General features: G+C 44.8%; 1 protein-coding gene across 6 annotated transcripts in view; it reads left to right on the top strand.

Moving 5' to 3' along the window:
* RAPGEF6 (Rap guanine nucleotide exchange factor 6) overlaps positions 1-9,309 on the top strand; it is a 190,318-nt gene extending 181,009 nt beyond the window's left edge. For all 6 annotated transcript variants that reach the window (XM_070415050.1, XM_070415052.1, XM_070415051.1 and 3 more), the window contains 3 exons: positions 18-520; positions 5,174-5,488; positions 6,553-9,309. In XM_070415050.1, coding sequence (XP_070271151.1) covers positions 18-520; positions 5,174-5,488; positions 6,553-6,578 — 844 coding nt within the window. In that variant the 3' untranslated portion in view covers positions 6,579-9,309. The remainder of the gene's footprint in view (positions 1-17; positions 521-5,173; positions 5,489-6,552) is intronic.
* Positions 9,310-19,010: the final 9,701 nt, after the last annotated feature.

Consider the following 19,010-nt stretch of genomic DNA (forward strand, 5'->3'; position numbering starts at 1 on the left):
TGTATCTTCAATTTTAGGTGGACACTCTCAAAGCCATCTCCAATCAAGAGTTTAGCTGTCTCATCTTCTATGAGCAATGAAGAGATTTCTCATGAGCACATCATTATAGAAGCAGGCGATAGTGGTCGTGGAAGTTGGACTTCCTGCTCAAGCAGTTCCCATGACAACTTCCAAAGCCTTCCAAACCCAAAAGGCTGGGATTTCTTGAACTCCTATCGACATACCCATTTGGATGGCCCCATCGCTGAAGTTGAACCCACTGACTGTGAGCCCTATTCCTGTCCTAACAGCTGCTCTAGAACTTGTGGTCAGTGTAAAGGAAGCCTGGAGACTAATCAGATGAGACAGAGTTGGGCCTCCTCCAGTTCTCTTTCTGACACGTACGAACCAAACTATGGGACAGTTAAGCGGAGGGTGTTGGAGAGCACCGCCGCCGAGTCGTCTGAAGGCTTGGACCCCAAGGATGGCGCTGACCCAGTTTATAAAACTATTACTTCAAGTACAGAAAAGGGCTTGATTGGTAAGTTCTGTGTTCTCTGGTGCATCTGTGGCATTTAGAGATTAAGTGGTAAAAATGGCATTGGGACATCTTTAGAATTTTATTCTTGAAAAAAATCCCATCTCTCACTTCAACTCCTCTTCCCTCTTCAAATAAATTATTTTTTTAAAGTTCATGATTTCTCAGGAACTTTGGAATAGGTATTAAAGCCTATTAAAATGAAAAGGCTGGTATGAAGGTATTTAATTAATTGTTTTGAGTTTTTTGTTCATTGTGGAAACACTGCATTACTATGTAATAGTAATAAAGGGATCATACTCTCTGTCACCCCATAAATTGTTTGGACCACAGTTGCTATGCATACATGGTAGAAACTTTCAGTCTGATACTACTTTTAGGCAGTATAAGTGAGAAGAAATGTGATAAGGAAATCCAAAGCATTTTTTCAGAATACTCTTCTGAAGCACATCATGGGTGCACAAACTCCTGTTTGTGGATTCCATTCTAATTACAGCTTGCGTGGTCTATTCTTTTAGTATTCAAGCCATCAACTACATTTTTTCCTTTCTTCCTTAAATTATGTAAATACTTGAATATAATAGCCCCTGCTTTTCTATTTATGTGGAATGACTGACTATACTTTGAATCAATTTTATCATAACTCAATTCTATAGCTTATGATGTCACTTGACATTTTTCAATTTAATATTTATTAAATATGAATATTAAATTTCAATTCAATTTGATTTTTATAGCACATCTATAACACATTTGTTTTATATTTGTCAAATTACATTACTTTTTATTAAATTACAATTTTGGGGTGACATTGGTTAATAGGATCACAAGGTTTCCGTTGTGGGTTTATGTGTTACAAGATTTTGTATATTGCACTGTGTGCCCACCACCCAAAGTCAAATCATCTTCTGTCACCTTATACTAGGCCCCCTTCATCCCTAACCCCATATCCCTTCCCTCTGGCAACCACCACACTGCTGTCTGTGTTCACAAGTTCAGTTTTATTTCCACATATGAGTGAAATCATATGGTTCTTAGCTTTTTTTGTCTGACTTATTTCACTAAGCATAATATTCTCAAGGTCCATCCATGTTGTCACAAATGGGCGTATTTCGTGTTTTCTTATGGCTGAGCAGTAGTCCATTGTGTATATGTACACATCTTTTTTTATTTTTTATTGATTTGAGAAAGAGAGGAAGGCAGAGGGAAAGAGATATAAATACCAATGATTGAGATTCATCAATCGGCTGCCTCCTGCACGCCCCCCACCAGGGATCAAGGCAGGAATCGAACCCGTGACCTCTTGGTGCATGAGTCAGTGTTCACCAGCCAGGTTGTACCACATCTTTATCCAATCCTCTATCGAAGGACACTTTGGTTGTCTCCATGTCTGGGCCACTGTGAATAATCCTGCAATGAACATAGGGATGCATGTAACTTTGCGAATACATGTTTTTGAATTTTTCAAGTATTTTTACCCAAGAGAGGGATTGCTGGGTTGTATGGTAACACTATTCTTAATTTTTTAAGGAGTCATCAGACTGTTTTCCATTCCAGTGTAGAATGTACCAGTCTACATTCCCACTAGCAGTGAATGAGGGTTCCCTTTTCTCCACAACCTCTCCAACACTTGTTATGACTTGTCTTGTTGGTATAATCATTCTAACAGGTGTTGAATGAGGTGGTATCTCATTATAGCTTTGATTTGCATTTCCCTAATTGCTAGTGAGGTTGAACATCTTTTCATATATCTGTTGGCTGTTTATATATCTTCTTGGGAGAGGTGTCTGTTCAGGTCCTCTACCCATTTTTTGATTGGGTTGTTTGATGTTGAGTTTTATGAGTCCTTTATATATTTTGGGTATTAAACCTTTTTTGGAGCTATCACTTGCAAATATCATCCCCTATTTGGTCTTCTGACTCTTTGTTTTGTTGTAGGTTTCTTTTGCTGTGCAGAAGCTTTTTAGTTTGATATAGTTCCATTCATTTATTTCCCTTGACTTTGGGGTCAAGTGCATAAAATGTTCTCTACAACCAAAGTCCCTAAGTTTACTACCTATGTTTTCTTCTATGTAACTTATTGTTTCCGGTCTTATATTTAGGTCTTTGATCCATTTTGAATTAATTTTTGACATGGGGACAAACTATAATCCAGTTTCATTCTTTTGCATGTGGCTTTCCAATTTTCCCAGCACCATTTATCGAAGAGGCTTTCTTTACTCTAGTGTGTGTTTCTGGTTCCTTTGTCAACAATTTTCTGTCCATATATATGTGGGTTTATATCTGGGCTCTCAATTATATTTCATTGATCTGTGTGTCTGTTTTTCTGCCAATACCATGCTGTTTTGATTATTATAGCTCTGTTACATAAGTCACATTGCATTATAGAGTGGGTTTTTAGTTAATTCAATTTTTGCCAAGGTTTTTTTTTTTTAATTAAAGTTTTATAGATAACCACAGGATGGATATAAGGGTGTCCCAAAATTCACGCAAGAAGTAATTTTGATAGAAAACACAGGTTTATAATTAAAAATTGTAAATTTTTTATTGATTCATAAGGTATACAGTATAGGGTTATGTATGGAATAGCATATCAGGTAAATGGCCTCCACGGCTTTGCTGGCACATAGGCACTCTTTTGTTATTGCCTGAGCAGCCGCATTTTCGAAGAAGAATGGTCCGATGATGCCTCCAGCCCAAAATCGGCACCAAACAGTGACACGTTGTAGATGCATTTGTTTCTCAACAATCACTCGTGGATTTTATGAACCCCAAATGCAACAATTTTGTCGATTAACCAAGCCATCAAGATGAAAATGAGCCTCATCGAAATTCAGCCACATTTATGCAAAACGGTCATGGAAAAATTTCAACAAAAGAGTGCGTATGTGCCAGCAAAACTGTGGAGGCCATTTACTCGATATGCTATTCCATACATAACCCTATACTGTATACTTTATGAATCAATAAAAAATTTACAATTTTTAATTATAAACCTGTGTTTTCTATCAAAATTACTTCTTGCGTGAATTTTGGGACACCCTTTATAAGCATGAATGTGAACGGATATGATATCCTTCTCTTGTCCATTTGGGATAATAGATTTTTTAAAATACTTTATTCTTTCATTTCTAGATGACTGGTCAAATTACTTATATTCTTCACTCTTGTCTTTCTTTCTTAAAAAAAAATACCTTTGTATTGATTTCAGAGAGGGAAATGAAGAGAGATAGAAACATCAGTGATGGGAGAGAATCATCTATTGGCTGCCTCCTGCACGCCCCTTAATTGGGGGTCAGGCCCACAACCCGGGCATGTGCCCTGACTGGGAATCAAAGCGTGACCTCCCTGGTTCCTAGGTCAATGCTCAACCACTAAGCCATACTGGCCAAGTTTGTCTTTCTTCTTTTGACATCATCTCCATCCCCTCCTCATTCCATCCTTCACAGATGGGAATGGAAATCCTTTCTTTCTTTCTTTTTTTAAAAAAATATATTTTATTGATCTTTTACAGAGAGGAAGGGAGAGGGATAGAGAGTTAGAAACATCGATGAGAGAGAAGCATCGATCAGCTGCCTCCTGCACACCCCCTACTGGGGATGTGCCTGCAACCAAGGTACATGCCCTTGACCGGAATCGAACCCGGGACTCTTCAGTCCCCAGGCCGACGCTGCTCTATCCAGTGAGCCAAACCGGCTAGGGCTGGAAATCCTTTCTGACCTTGATACTACATGCAAATTTTACTGACAGTTCTAGAAATTTAGTTATGGACAAACTTGATCCTCTAAGGGAGAATTAATATTAGAATTATTTAATGGTCCTTTTTAATTTGTTCTGCTTATATGTAGTTATTGTTTGTGTTTTAAAAGTCACTTTCATGATCAAGGAATTCAGAGCCTTTTGTTCTGTGGGTTCTGTCTGTAGGCTGGTCTTAATTTCGTGGAACTTCCACTCTGTGTAACCTATTTCTGTTTACCTTAGTCCGAGTGTTTATAAACTTAGGGAAAAGAATTTTAAGTCACCATTATTTTTAACGTCCACTGAAAACCAGAGAAACTTAATTTAAGATGGATTTCCTAAAATTATGTGTGTTTTTTCTTGTTCACTTAATCACAGAGCAAAAGTTAGACTAAGGCCCTTAAAGGAGTTAGCTCCTCTATACCAGGAAAGTTAAAGTTGTCCATATGCCAGAACCGACAACTTAGTCTACCCAGGAGTACCGTGAAACAGAGGGAGAGGGAGAGCATCCTTAAAAAAGGGCCCAAAAGTGATTTCTGTGAAAGTCCATCTAGATATTTAGGGTGGACTCTTAAAATGTTTCTGACTCTCATCTTTGGGGTTACTGTTCCTTAGGAGTTTGTCACACACTTCTGTGGTTTTAGGGCTGAGCTGCCAAAGGAATCTGTTATCTGTCATCTCTGTCATTCTATTTAATGTTTATAAAACCTAATGTAATTTACATATTTTAAAAACAAGTTTAAATATTACATTTATTAAGTTTTTTAAAAATGTTTTTAATCTGCTATCACTGTATTCAAATATACATATTCATTTTGTCTGTTTTTAAGTTGTTTTGTCATTGTAATAAGTTTCAGTGTGTTTTTTTAATTTCTTATATTTTTCATTAACATGTCCATTGCTTATCTTTCATGCCAGTGTACTGTGTCACCTCACCCAAGAAGGAGGATAGGTATAGGGAGCCACCTCCTACTCCTCCTGGATACATGGGGATTTCTTTAGCAGACCTAAAGGAAGGACCCCACCTACACCTAAAACCTCCAGATTACAGTGTGGCAGTGCAGAGGTCAAAGATGATGCATAACAGCCTGTCTAGACTGCCATCAGCTTCTCTCAGTAGCAACCCCGTGGCCTGTGTTCCATCGAAGATTGTCACTCAGCCTCAGAGGCGTAGTTTGCAGCCCTCCCATCCTAAACTAGCAGATGTGACTGATGCAGATAGCGAAGCAGACGGTATGTTGACAAACTCCCTTAATGGCTCTTAAATGAATTGCTGAACACATTAAATGGCCTTTATACTGGTGTTTTAGATCATCAGAGGTGTTTTCTTAAATGCCTCAGAAATCTTTGTTAAAAAAAAAAAGAAATCTCTAAATATGATAGTGTGTTTTTTGTTTTGTTTGTTTTTTTATTGATTTCAGAGAGGAAGGGAGAGGGGGAGAGAAATAGAAACATCACTGATGAGAGAGACTCATTGATTGGCTGCTTCCTGCACACTCCATGCTGGGATCAAACCCACAACCCCGGCATGTGCCCTGACCGGGAATCGAACCTTGAACCTCCTGGTTCATAGGTCGATATTCAACCACTGAGCCACACCAGCTGGGTGATGGCGTATGTGTTTTTTTGTTTTGTTTTATTGATTTCAGAGAAGAAGGAAGAGGGAGAGAGAGAGAGAGAAACATCAATGATGAGAGAGAATCATTGATGGGCTGCCTTCTGCACACCCCCCACTGGGGCTCCAACCTGGGACCTTTCAGTCCGCAGGCCGACGCTTTATTCGCTGAGCCAAACTGGCTAGGGCGATGGTGTGTTTTTTAAATGAAAGAGGTCAAACCGCTTGATTGTGTGCCCAGTCCCCTTCTTCCAACTTAAATGGAGTATTCTTATATGTGATTGAAGGCGGCTCAGTCTAATTTTGAGAGGAGGGACTTGACATTATTGGAGTCATGGTTTACATGAATGCATGGAAACTTGAAACTGGAAGTGTCAAAATGCAAAATTATCTGAAATCATGCTATTGGTGTAGTTCCTTTTATGAGCAAAATCCTTCATTGACTTGGCAGCTGTGGTTTGCTTTGTTAAAAATAAATGAAATTTTATCCTCTTAAACAATAGAGTAATAAAGTAATTAAAAAGCTATGAAATTCCAGTTTACTGTCAGCTTTCAGTGTGATCAGAACTCATAAATGTCATTACAAAAAAATCTGGACCTTGATAGGATCATTGAGAGGATTTATCTAGGTTATTCATGAATATGCTAATCTATCACTTAATTGTATTTTTGTCATTTTCAGAAAATGAACAGGTGTCAGCAGTCTAGCCTTCGGATGGCCCATTTGACGTCTGAAGTCCTGGAGGAAGGAGTGGGCAGAGCCACCTCATGGTTCCACAGGCCAGCACACAGCACGCTGCTGCTGCTGCTGCAACCAGAGGTTTCATTCCGTCCTCTGAGCCACGATGAGCCTGAACCCTGCCTCCTCTCATTAATCCCTGCAGATTCGCAGTCTCCTCAGCTATGGAGGTCGTGCCTGGATACGTCTTCACTTTGCACACCAGACCTGCCTTGGGACCAAGTTACTAGAACAAATCCAGACTCGGAGTCCTCCTCGTGTATATTATATCACTATAGGTTTTCCTTTAACAAGTTATTTTTAACACGTTAAGCGCCAAGCCTGTTTTGTCTTCTTTTCCGTTTAGCCCGCGATATCCGATTTCACCGATATGCTGGCAGCACCAGTGACTGACCAGTCCAGATGAAAAGTATAGTGTCCGTCACCGGCGACTGGCCTGGTGCTTAACGTGTTAAAGTAGTCGTGGTAGTATTTTCAAGCCACAGCTTGGGCTAACGGACAAATTCAAAATGTCTGCCAATATCGAGGATATTCTTGTGTGTTTGAAAAGTAACTTATTATTTGAAGTTTTGTGGTTTTTTATTTGGAAGCTCTCATTCGCTGATGTTTGTTTGAGACCATAAAACTGTCTCTGGTCTGACCAAACAAGTCGCCTTTATAGGGTCATATGCTTGATCTGTACAGAACTTTGGGGATCTAGCACCAATGCACGTCAGGTCTCAGTCTGAGTGGAATTGGATGCCCGTTACAGTTGAGGCGTAGGAAGAAAAATACTCATGTGCTGGTCTCGATTTGGAAGACCGAATGAACTGCCACAGGGTTTCTTACCAGTCCTTTGGGGAAGGGGGAGGCAATCCTAATTTCCAAAGAACGAAATGTTCATGTGAAATAATGTATACCAAGTCTTTTTGAACTTAAAATCATGCTGCATCTTACAAAGTATAAATCCAGTAAATAGAGAATGGGTTCTAGAGCATTCTACTGCATAGAAACCCAAAACTAAAAGTTTCTCAACTCGAATATGGAGTTCTTTTTTAAAGGATGTGTCATCCTGGTGGTGGGACCCTGAGGATGAACTTAGCTCTGGGCAGTGCTCTGCCGCACCCTCCCCTTGGCACAGCTTGGGACCCGCTGATCTCCCAGCTGCCTGCAGTAAAGCTCATTAGCTCATGAAGGTATATAATTGGTAGAAGTTTCTGTGAAGGAAACAGGCACTAGAATTATGGAAATGAATTATCTCTCTGTTCCCATTCTAGCGTAAGACAGAAAGGAAATATATTTTTTAATAGCCCGTTGGGCATGGCACTCTTAGGTATTTAAGTTTTAATGATTGTTTAGTGGACAAGCTAGACTTTCCACATTTTTACAAATAAAACATAATGTGTTCTCTATCTTACATTTAAATTTTTAAATTTGTTTTTTAGTGTAAAGGCAAATGAGAGCTTAATAAACTTCTGTGGCTACCAAAAAAAAAAAAAAAAAAAAAAGCCAAAGCTATTGATGTGCACTACCCAGATCCGCTTGAAGCCAAATGGGTTTACCTCTGTGTGCTGGTCCACACGCAAATGTAGAGAGTTCAGTGTTTGTGACTTCCTTTTCAGTGTGTGCTCGTTGTTCCCAGCCGTGTCGTCCCTGTCTCTGTCCCTGTGTTCTGCCTGTCCCCTGCAGTTTAAAATCATAAGTCAGTTCCAAGTGTAAATAGCAGTAGTCCATCTTTTCCATCTAAGCCAGTGGTTCTCAACCTTCCTAATGCCGCAACCCTTTAATACAGTTCCTCATGTTGTGGTGACCCCCAACCATAACATTATTTTCATTGCTACTTCATAACTAATTTTGCTACTGTTATGAATCGTAATGTAAATATCTGATATGCAGGATGTATTTTCATTGTTCGCAACCCCCAGGTCGAGAACCGCTGCAAGCAATGTTTCTTCATTTTAGGAAAGACAGCATGTCTGAAAAATTCCCCTGGGCAAAATAATGTTAATCTGAAACATAAGCCTTAGAAATGAACCCCAGGTGTGTTAGAATGAGGCTAATTGGCTCCATAGCTTTCTGGGTCCACTGAAATGGAAAGTAGCCCAGACCAAAATCCTGGTTTGAAAGTCACACTGTTGTGATTTGACCTGTAAACAGATGTTCTCTGATCAGATATTTCCTTCACTGATTTGCTTCATTGTTTTCATGTCCAAAGTGAAATATATTTTTGCTATAACCATCTTTTCATCAGGTTTGGGTATTCTCACATTTTACATTCATTACCCTGGGAAAATGTGCCCTTTGCACATTGTCTGTTTATTTAGCGGGTCTTGCAATCCAGTGGGAGCTTTACACACCTTTGTCCTTAGTGGTGTCAGTAACATCTTGCACAGAGAGTTGGAGGCTTGTGGTTTTGTTCTTGCACCTTGTAGCTGCCTTTGTTTCATCGAAGCCTAAACTGTATTTGGATCAGCTGATCACATTGATCAGGAACTAAAGCCAAATGCTTTGTAGTCTGATATGAATGTATCCCTTAAAAAATCATGGAGTTTTGATTTTTACATTTTATGTTAGGGTACATTCCTGCCTTCTCGTCATATGACAAGAACAAGAGAAGCCTTAACCTGTATTTGATTCAATTCTAAATCCCCATTTGCTTTTGTTTTTATTTTATAAATTTATAACTTTAATAAAGAGACTCATGCCTTCATCCCACCACAATTCTGAATTTGCCAGGACTACTAACTAAAGCAGTAAATCCATGGTGCAAACTTTTGCCAAATTAGTTTCAGCATAGGCTCTTCGTGAAGAAAGATTTGCAGAATAAGTAAATCCAATACATACTTCCATAAAAGTTGATTGTAATTAATAGATTTTTGCTCCCTCCAAATGATTACTTTCAGAATGATTTTAGGGAGTAAAAGCCTTAAGCGGTTTTTCATGAGGGTGATAAGTCATGTTGTCACATCTGCATAGCCTCCCGGAGGACCTCCAGGCTGGACGGTGGCAGTGATCCAGGGGGTTAAACCCAAACGAACCTAATTTTTATAACGTGTTTTCTTCCCTGCAAAAGAACGGGAGGAAGTTTCCTTGTGTATTTAAAACAAGGATTGTTATTCTGATATATTTTAAATTTCTAAAAAATCAGGTACTCAAGTAGATGTGTCATTTTAGAATTACCTGAAAAGCTAGAACAAATGGAGAAATAAGTCTTCAGAGAAGTGTCACGGGACATTTTCAAATTTAAACTTGGACCCCAGTTCATATTTAGCTTTCGTTGTGCTTTTTAAAGGCTTTTTTATTTTTTATACACAGAATGCAGTTGTACTTGATCTTTCAAAAATGAAACATGAACTTATGCAAGAGACAAAAACAAAACTGCACAGTCATAATAGTCTAATAGCAATTATACTGCACAATTCAGTGATTGTCAAGTTTCCTGTACCAAGCAATGTTCGTCTCCTATTTTGATACCTCTTAAACTTATGTCTTTTAGAAAGACGGTGCCTCTGTATGCTTTTTGTATTTTTACTGAGTGTAAATATTTGTTATATTTTTGGTTAAGAGAATGTAAAAGTACCATTTATTATTATCATATCTACTAATACATTGGTGAAATCAATAATCTACATTAGCCTTCTCTGCACTTTATTGCAAATGTTATGGCAGCAGATAAAATAATTACACTGGCACTCAGAAGGCCAGTATAGGACCCACACTGGTGTGAAGGCCTTATTTTTTAAGTCTTCAGAGAAATTTGAATGGTCCAACTATATTCATAGTAGCTGTAAAGCACGAAGATATCTAGTTTTTAAAACAGTATTTAGTGTGTTTGATTACAAACCCAGTAACAATGGCTTAAACCCCGTTGGGCTTGCTTTTTTCTGAGAGAGCCTCAGGCCGACTGATACAATGACTCCGCAGTGTCTCCGGGACCTGACCTTTGCGCCTTGGGCATCACCAGTGTTTCCTGAAGGAAGGGCTGAAGGGGAAAGGCGCAAATGAGTCTCTTAGCAAAACAGGTTTTCCTGCAGCTCCGCTTGCATATTTCTGCTTACATTTTAGTTAGAACTGGGTAGCGTGCCTGTTAGCTGCAAGGAATCCTGGGAAATGGACTTTTGGGGATGAGCAATTGACCCCAAATGATTCTTGAGATGCGGCAGCCACCCGCACTGTGAGTGGAGCGCATCCGCCTGGTCCTCCCTCCACCCGGCCCCACCACGCCTGCCGCCCCCGTGAGCCTCGGACCACAGCCAGGCCGCCCGGCTCTCCTGCCCCTTGCGTGGCACCACCTGCTCCTCCAATGGCCCCTCCTCTGGAAACCCCCGCCTCTGACACCCCAGCCCATGAGTGTGCGGGTCCGTCCTCCCCTCTGCCCCAGGCCTGACTCACCTTGGTCCCCACCACCCAGCATGCGGGCGGCACACAGGAGGCCTCGGGAAGGTGTGAGGAATGGGTGGGTGTGAGGGGTCATGAGGAAGTCGGCGAGTGAGGGAATTGGTGAAGGTGGTGGTAGGGTCGCGGAAGGAGGAACGCACGAGGCCAAAAGGGGTAAAGAATTATGAATTTATTACATCTGCTAGCAGAAGGGCTGAGACCAAAATGGCATCCGCTGGGTAGGGTAGGGGGAGCGGGACATTCTGGTCGGACCAGGTGCAGGTGGGGCCAGGTGTGGGCGGTCGACTGAGCTGGGAGAGGCGTTTACTGGAGACAAGGCCGTTAGTCATGAACCCTATAACGGGAACAACAGGAAAATCACCGGGAGGGGCACGAGCCCCAGCGGGCACAGTGCAGCGCAAGGATGTGCCCAACGGGTAGGAAGGGCTGAAGGGACCGGGGGCAGGGCAGGTAGGCACAGACAAGAATCAGATGGGTGTGAGGAATAGGGCGGACGGATGAATATCTGAGACTGTGCATCCCGACTCAGTTCCTCCAACAAAGCAAAATGGGCGGTGGCCACCTAAACTCCCCGCTCCGCTCCAAGCCTCGCCGAGCCCACCGCTTCCCGCCGAAGGTACTAGTAAGCCCAGAACCCCCACGCGGCCGCGCCCCAAAGGGCTTACCCGCTGGACCTACAGAGCCCGTGTCCTCACCACCGGGATGCCCACTCCCCCAGGCGCTCCCCCTATTGGCAGGCGGGCGGGACTGGCGTCTTTGAGAGCCTATGTCTCTCCGACTTAGGCCGTGGGCCCCGCCTACTAAGGAACGCGCCCTGAGTGGCCCAGGCCAGTAGGAGGCGGGTGTCTATTGGCTGGATAACAGTGACTGACGCCATGAGTAGCTTATCACAGCTAGACGCCGGAGGCGGGCTCCTGTGTCAGACCCGCCTCTGGGAAAAACAACGCTGGAGGTAGTTGAGAGCGAGTAACTGCGGGAGAGAAGTCAGGGGGGTTTCTGGCTGCACGAACCTGGGCCTTTTGCTGCCTGACCTGGGTCCTAGGGAGGGATGGAGACTTGAGAGTCCTGGCCCCTTGGTCCTGAGGAGGCTGGGCGCCCGAGATAGGAGGGGATTGAGGACCCGTAGGAGGAGTAACGAGGGGCCTAGGCTTCTGGGTCTGAGGGAGGAGGGGAAGGCGAGGCCCTAGACTTAGGATTTTGAGGGAGGAGGAAACTGGGAACCTGAAAGGTTGGGGGTCAGGGGTGGGGACTCCTTGGTCCCAAGAGTCAGTGGCCTGTCCACAGATGACAGATTTGAAGGTCAGTATTTTATGCGGCTATTGATGGGATTGGAGCCAGGCCTTGTCCCCGGGCAAGAGTTCTGGATTCTGAGCTGGGGCTTGACTGGAGAGGACGAGGAAGAAGCTTGGGAGAAGCTCTGGCCTCCACATGCCCTTTCCTCGCCCCTAAGGGGGACGCCAGGGGCAGGGTGCTGTCTGCAAAAGGAACCCGCAGGCAGAGCGGGAGGAGGCTTGAGACCCACCTGGAGACAGAGAAAAGCGTAGATACCAATGGAGACATTCAAGTATTGAATTTCTTCTTTAAAAGTGGGATTCCTTTCAGAGAAGCAGGAAGAGTGGATACTGAGTGGGCACCCGCAGCACGCCGATGGCTCGCTCCTTTAGGAAGCAGTTTCTTTTATGGATCAGATCTCAGGACCTGGCACAGACGGAGGGAGCTCTGCTTTCGCGTCCAAACTTCTTGAATGGGGTCCTCCGGCTCCCCGTCGGCACCAGTTCTGAAAGCGATGACGTCGGGTGTTGTTACCTGGTTCTCCAACTGAGTAAGGAAGACCCAGAGTTACCACCTTTTTGTGGGTATTGGTGTCTTGTCCTGGGTTGCGCTGGCACCCCAGCCCCCGCCACCCTCCCCAGTGCTCTGATCCGCCCAATGTCCTTTTTTTGCACTAAATGCTAGTCCTCTTGCCTCATTCCCAAATAAAAAATTCAGTTCAGAGCTTTCACATATCTAATAGCTTTGTCTTCTGTCCCTGTGCTCTGTAAAGACCTCTTGAAAATTTTCCTTGAAAATTGTTTGGAATTCACAGTATTTTCGAGACGACAAGACAGGTATTCATAGAGAATCAGCATTCAGAACCGTGGTTCCCCATTTCAGCTCTGCCGGCCTGCAAACTGGACGGAAAGGGGCCACATGCTAACCTGACTAACTCGGGGAAGGCCTGCGTGGCGGCCGGGCACACTCAAGGGACCTAAAGTAACCACAAAGAATGGTCTGAAATTAAAGCCTTTAATTGAAAAGCAGTTTATAGTGGGCAGTCATGTCCCTGTATCTTCTCTGACGAAGATCAACTTCAATTTTTACTGAGCCTATTGTCTTTTTCATCTAAGATAACCTACCTGTGGACTGTCAGGGTAACTTCCCCTTTGCCGGACCCCTCAGGGCACAACAAATGGTGCCAGGGCACAGACCGAAAAAGTCCTCATTGTTATTGTTATCATGTTAATCTTTGCCTGTTAACTGTCCTGTACCCCCCTATGTAAGAGACGCATGTGTTGGATGGAGGGCTATCTGGCTGTGACATCTGCCACAGGAAACTGATCGGGAGTTGATTCAGCTGATCTGGCTGGCTAGGCCGGTGTCTCCCTCCTCCCCACCCATCCATGTGAGTCCCTCCTGAAGCTGCGCTCCGTGGAAGAGGACGTCCTTCCCGCCAACTGACTGAGTAAGGAAGACCCAGAGTTACCACCAGTCTTCCGCAACGGTAAGGAGTAGCTGCACTCCCCGCTAGAACCTCCCAACAACTCTCAGAAGCATGTGTCTTTCTTTTTACTTTTTATCCAATCCCAGATATTCCTCCCCACCGCCCCTCCTTTACTTTCTCCCACCTCCCTAATCTGTCAGTAGATTTCATGTAACCCACTTAGGTCTCCACCTTTGATGGTAATTTATAAAAATAGGTGCAAGCCCGCCCCTCTGCGAAGCATTATCCCAATAGGTTGAGATACTGCTTCCCGGCAATTGTCGACAGTTTGGCTCAAACTCACAAAAATTCTTCACAGGTTTGAATGTTTTCTTACGTTAACAAGACTTTTGTATTAGAAATTTACAAGTCCATTTCCTTTGGAGTACAAGGGAGGATGTTCAACATCACAGGAGCGCTACATAAAAATTGAAAGATAATGTATTAAGTGGCACCAAAATAGACAGATTAAATTAGAATGGCCTAATTTGAAAGTTTCAGAATCATTGCTTTTCTTTTGCTTCATACAGAGTCCCATTAGTAAACTGCTTTCAGGCAACAAGGTTCTTAGCAACAGATTGAAAAGATGAGCTAAAGATGATGGGGCCCTGCCTGTGGCTAAAAGGTTGGGTGTGGACCCCATGGACTTGAGGTCGCTGACAGATCATGGGCAGAGCACTTTTTAAGGGGGCGCGGCTACAGTGTTTTGGACAGGTTCGAGCCTTGGACTGATGAGAGGGCACAGTCCTCTCATTGCCACGTGCAAGTCCCAGCTTGGAGGGCAGGGCCCTCCCAGCACAATTATAGCCAACAGCTGTAGTTGTAAGCTTGAACCTATGGTCCGAACACGTGGGCCCACGTGCCTGAGTGATATAGTTCAGGTGCATGTAGTTGAGTAGAGTTGAAACCCATCAGAATGTTGTAAACATCTTGATCACGCCCTTACTTTGCCTCGTGGTATCTACTATAAAATAAAGATACGGCTTGTGGGCGCTGGAGCTGTCTATCAGAGGGGCAGCGTCCCACCGAAACCCAGCTTTCATTCTCTTGTCTGTCTTTTCTAAGCCTTTCATTGCTCCATCTCAGGGTCACTGAACCAGGCTGAGCTGGCATGAGAATGCCGGCTCCCCACACTTTTTCCATCAGAAGAAAAGAACTTAGACTAAAAAAGGTTGTGGTGCTATTACACTGGAGCCGCTAGGTGGCGCTGTGCTACAGTGTAACTCTTTAGGAAGGTGTGAGCAAGGTCATTTCTTTTTTTTAATCTTTTTATTTATTTCAGAGAGGAAGGGAGAGGGATAGAAACACCAATGATGAGAGAGAATCATTGATCGGCTGCCTCCTGCCCGACCCCCACCAGGGATCGAGCCCGCAACCCAGGCATGTGCCCTTGACTAGAATCGAACCCGGGACCCTTCAGTCCGCAGGCCGACGCTCTATCCACTGAGCCAAACCAGCTAGAGCAGCAAGGTCATTTCTTAGACATTTTTCCAGATAAGTCCGCAGCCCACAGTGAAATATTTTAGGAGACTCCTTCACAGAGGTCAGGAAACCAAAGCACTTCCAGCGGGAAGATATAGAATTACAGATTCCATTTGGGTAATATTTGGACATTAATGAATGGTCAGTATGGATGGAGCTGTTTCCTAATACAGTGTCTGTACATCTGGACCTAGGATTTGGGGCAGGGCCGGTCTTTTCCAGGGCTCCCAAGGGCCATGCTCAGGAAATACAAATGGCCCAACACTGAACAGCAATGAAAAGCAGGCAATATCTGTATAAGAACTATTACCTTTAGGATTAGGGTTAGGATTTCAACATAGGAAACTGGGGTGGTGGGAACAAAAACATCAGTATGTGCCAGGGAACAGCTGTACAACACGACTTGCTATACGTGTCCAAGGTGAAATGATTAGCACAAGTAAGCTAATTAACATATTCCTTACCGCACAGAGTTGCAATTTGTGTGTGGTGAGAACACTTAGTATCAACTCTCAGCAAGTTTCAAGTGTACAATACGACATTAACTGCAGGCAGCATGGCATACAATACCACTCTAGAACTTATTCCTCCCACATAACCAGTCTTTGTACCTTTCCACCAGCCTCTCCCCATTTACAGCCCCCACCCCCTCCCCTGGAACCAGCGGGTCCCACAGACAGTGACATGGTGCAGTGTTTGTCTCGTTGTGACTGGCTGACTTCACCGAGCAGAACGTCCTCCAGGTTCAGCGTTTCCTTCTTTCTTCCAAGGCGTGTGCGCCACAGGCTCCTTACCCAGCCACCTGTGGACAGACACGGAGGTGGTTGCCACGTCTCGGCGGTTGTGAATAATGCTGCCGTGAACGTGCAGGTGCAGACATCCCGCCAGCTGTCAGCGAGAAGCGGGCGCCGTGGGTTCTCAGTCCACGGAAATGAACCTGCCCACACTGAGCGAGCTTCCTCCGTGGGTGAGCCCCAGGGGAGACGGGCCCCAGACTCCTCCCCACCGAGGCTGTGCTATTTTAAACTTGAGTTTGTGTTCATTTACAGCGATAGGTAACTAATATGGTTTATTAACTGTACGGCCTGAAGGAAGTTGTGTGTATTTCCTGGGCCTTAGTTCTCTCCTCCTCAGAGCAGGTTAACAACAGTCCCCTACCTTCTGTTCATTGTTGCTGAGGATGAAGTGATTGGCGCCCGTGTCATCCTTGGGCCAGTGCCCAGCCGCCTGACAGCGCTCAGTCCCTGGCCTGTATCGTCACTGCCTCGTGGTGATGCGCTTTCTTCTTCCTCACTCTCCCTCCCCCTTTCCCCTCGTCACCTCTGTCGTTTTCTGCCTTAATTCTTCCATATCCTCTCCTTTTCTAGAATTTCCTTTCTTTGCCCGTATAGGCTTGGCTGCCAAAACCTCCGTTATCTAGTGGTCATTTATCTGACAACCTCAACTATTTGAAATATACCCGAGATGCTCCAAAAGCCAGAATTGATTCCATATAGAAAATGCACCGAAGTGACACTCTTGACTGGTTGAGGCGACTCTGAGGTTCTTGTTTGCTGAGTTAAACCGCGTGGGAAGTAAACATTTAACATGCGGAGTGGGACCCGGGAGGAAGCATCCTCGCAGCAGTCACAGTGCGACAGACAAGCTGAGCGGGGAGGAACCTGAAGACTCTAAAAGGCAAGAACAACCACAAAGCAGTTCAGGCAGAGACAGGTGGTGCGTCCGGTCCCCGCAGGCATCACCGGGCAGGGGCATGTCTTGTTGGACAAGGCACATCCTCTGCACTTTTCAGTTTCCAAGTGTGTGTATAATGGCAGTGTTGTCACCAACCAAGGCGGCCACAAAGTCCATTCTACTCTAATTAGGAGAGCAGAGGGTATAGTTTATCCTTCCAGCCTTGAAATGCATGTGCATGATAGAGTATTATAAATACATATTTCAAACATATTTATGTATATTATAAAGTAAGAGCTCTCTCGTCCACAACAAAACCACAGTTTTAAAATGGCCAAAGGACTTGAATAAACATGTCTCCAAAGAAGACATGCGAATGGCCAATAAGCACAGGAAGAGGCCCCACACCACCCATCGTGAGGGAAATGCCAATCGAAACCACGGCGAGGTGTCACCTCTCACCCACCGAGATGGCTGCTATCAGCAAAGTGCTGGCCAGGGTGCAGAGAAATTGGAATCCTGTACACCTGGTGGGACCTGCCGCGGAAAACCATGTGGAGGTTCCTCAAAAAAGCAGTACCCCCCCCCCCTCCCCATGACCCAGCAGTCCTGCTGCGCCACCCCCAAGAGAACCGAGAGCAGAGGCCCAGACAGGTTTGTGCACAGCAGCCAAGAGGTGGGGGAACTCCGCCGTCTGTCCACAGATGCCTCGTAAATACGGTGTCTAACGGTGGAGGACTGTTCAGCCTTAGCCAGGAGGGAAACTCGGACATGCTGCCCCCTGGACGAACCTTGAGAACAGACACGCCAAGTGAAGTAAGCCAGCAGCAGTAAGACAGACGCTATGCTGTCGCTTATGTGAGGTCTCTAGAAGAGTCCTCTTCACAGACACAGGAACGAATAGTAATTGCGGGGGGGCGGGGGGGTTGTTTAATGAGTATTAGCGTTTCAGTTGTGCAAGATGAAAAGGTGGTGGAGATGGGTTGCTCAACAATGTAAATGTACATTTAAAAGTGGCTCAGATGGCCCGGCCGGTGTGCTCACTGGTTGAGTGTTGACCCATGAACCAGGAGGTCACGGTCCGATTCCCTGTCAGGGCACTTGCCCGGGTCGTGGGTTCAATCCTCAGTGGGAGGCGTGCAGGAGGCAGCCGATCAGTGATTCTCTCTCAACATGAATGTTTCTATCTCTCCCTCTCCCTTCCTCTCTGAATAAAAACATGTTTTAAAAAATAAACAACAGCTACTCAATAAACTGAAGTAGGAAAGCTAAATAAAAAAATTTTAATTAAAAAAATGGATAAGATGATAAGTTTTATGTTTGTGTATTTTTACCAGAATTTTTCTGATGCCAAAAACCACTCCAAGAACGATGAAGAAACGAATTATCTGTGGTGAGCTGCCCCTGGCGAGGGAGAGGGGAGCCGGCAGGCAGCACTGGGCGGTCCCAGCCCCGAGTCCAGAAGCCCATGTAGGGCCGTGGCGCACACCTCATGACACCCAGCCTCCAGGCCTCCTGTCCCTTCCTCGAAGTCCCGGGCGGGCACTAGCGATCACATTGCTAGTCAGCACTGAGGCTGCACAGGCACAGCTTCCCAGGGTCACTTGGCCTCGGGTTCAACTCCAGCTTGTCCAGCCCTTCATTTCATTATAATCCTGGGCTTCACCTTGCTAAGGTGATAACAAGCTTAGAAATAGTTATTTTTCTATCATCACCAAGTCCTATGTGAGCTCATGGTTTCCTTTGAGAGGCAGAGTGATAGGTGAGATGGGCCACTGAGCTCCTTCTAGCCCCGGAGGTGCCTGCAGGCTCAGGTCCTGGGCCCGGGCTGGAGGCAGGTGCTCGGGACCCTGCGTGACTCACGTGTGGAGCAGAACACGGCTCTTGGCCTCCCCAGCCCGGCCTCAGGACTGCTGCCAGGCTGTCCCGGGCATTCTGGGTTACTGTTTATTTTCTTTTCAATGTTTTTTATTTCCCAATTAAAACCACATTTTGCATTGGTTCTCATCCTATGCTGTTGGTTTAGAGTACAGCCCCCTCCCAGGTCTCCGGGCTGGGAATGCAGTGTTGGGTCTGGGCTGCGAGCGGCTTGAGGCTTCAGAGCCAGGAGGGCCCTCCATCCAGGTGG

Source organism: Myotis yumanensis, unplaced genomic scaffold, assembly GCF_028538775.1.
Source record: "Myotis yumanensis isolate MYYU_CA2020_CCGP unplaced genomic scaffold, mMyoYum1.0.hap1 SCAF_5, whole genome shotgun sequence".
NCBI classification, from domain to species: Eukaryota; Metazoa; Chordata; class Mammalia; order Chiroptera; family Vespertilionidae; genus Myotis; species Myotis yumanensis.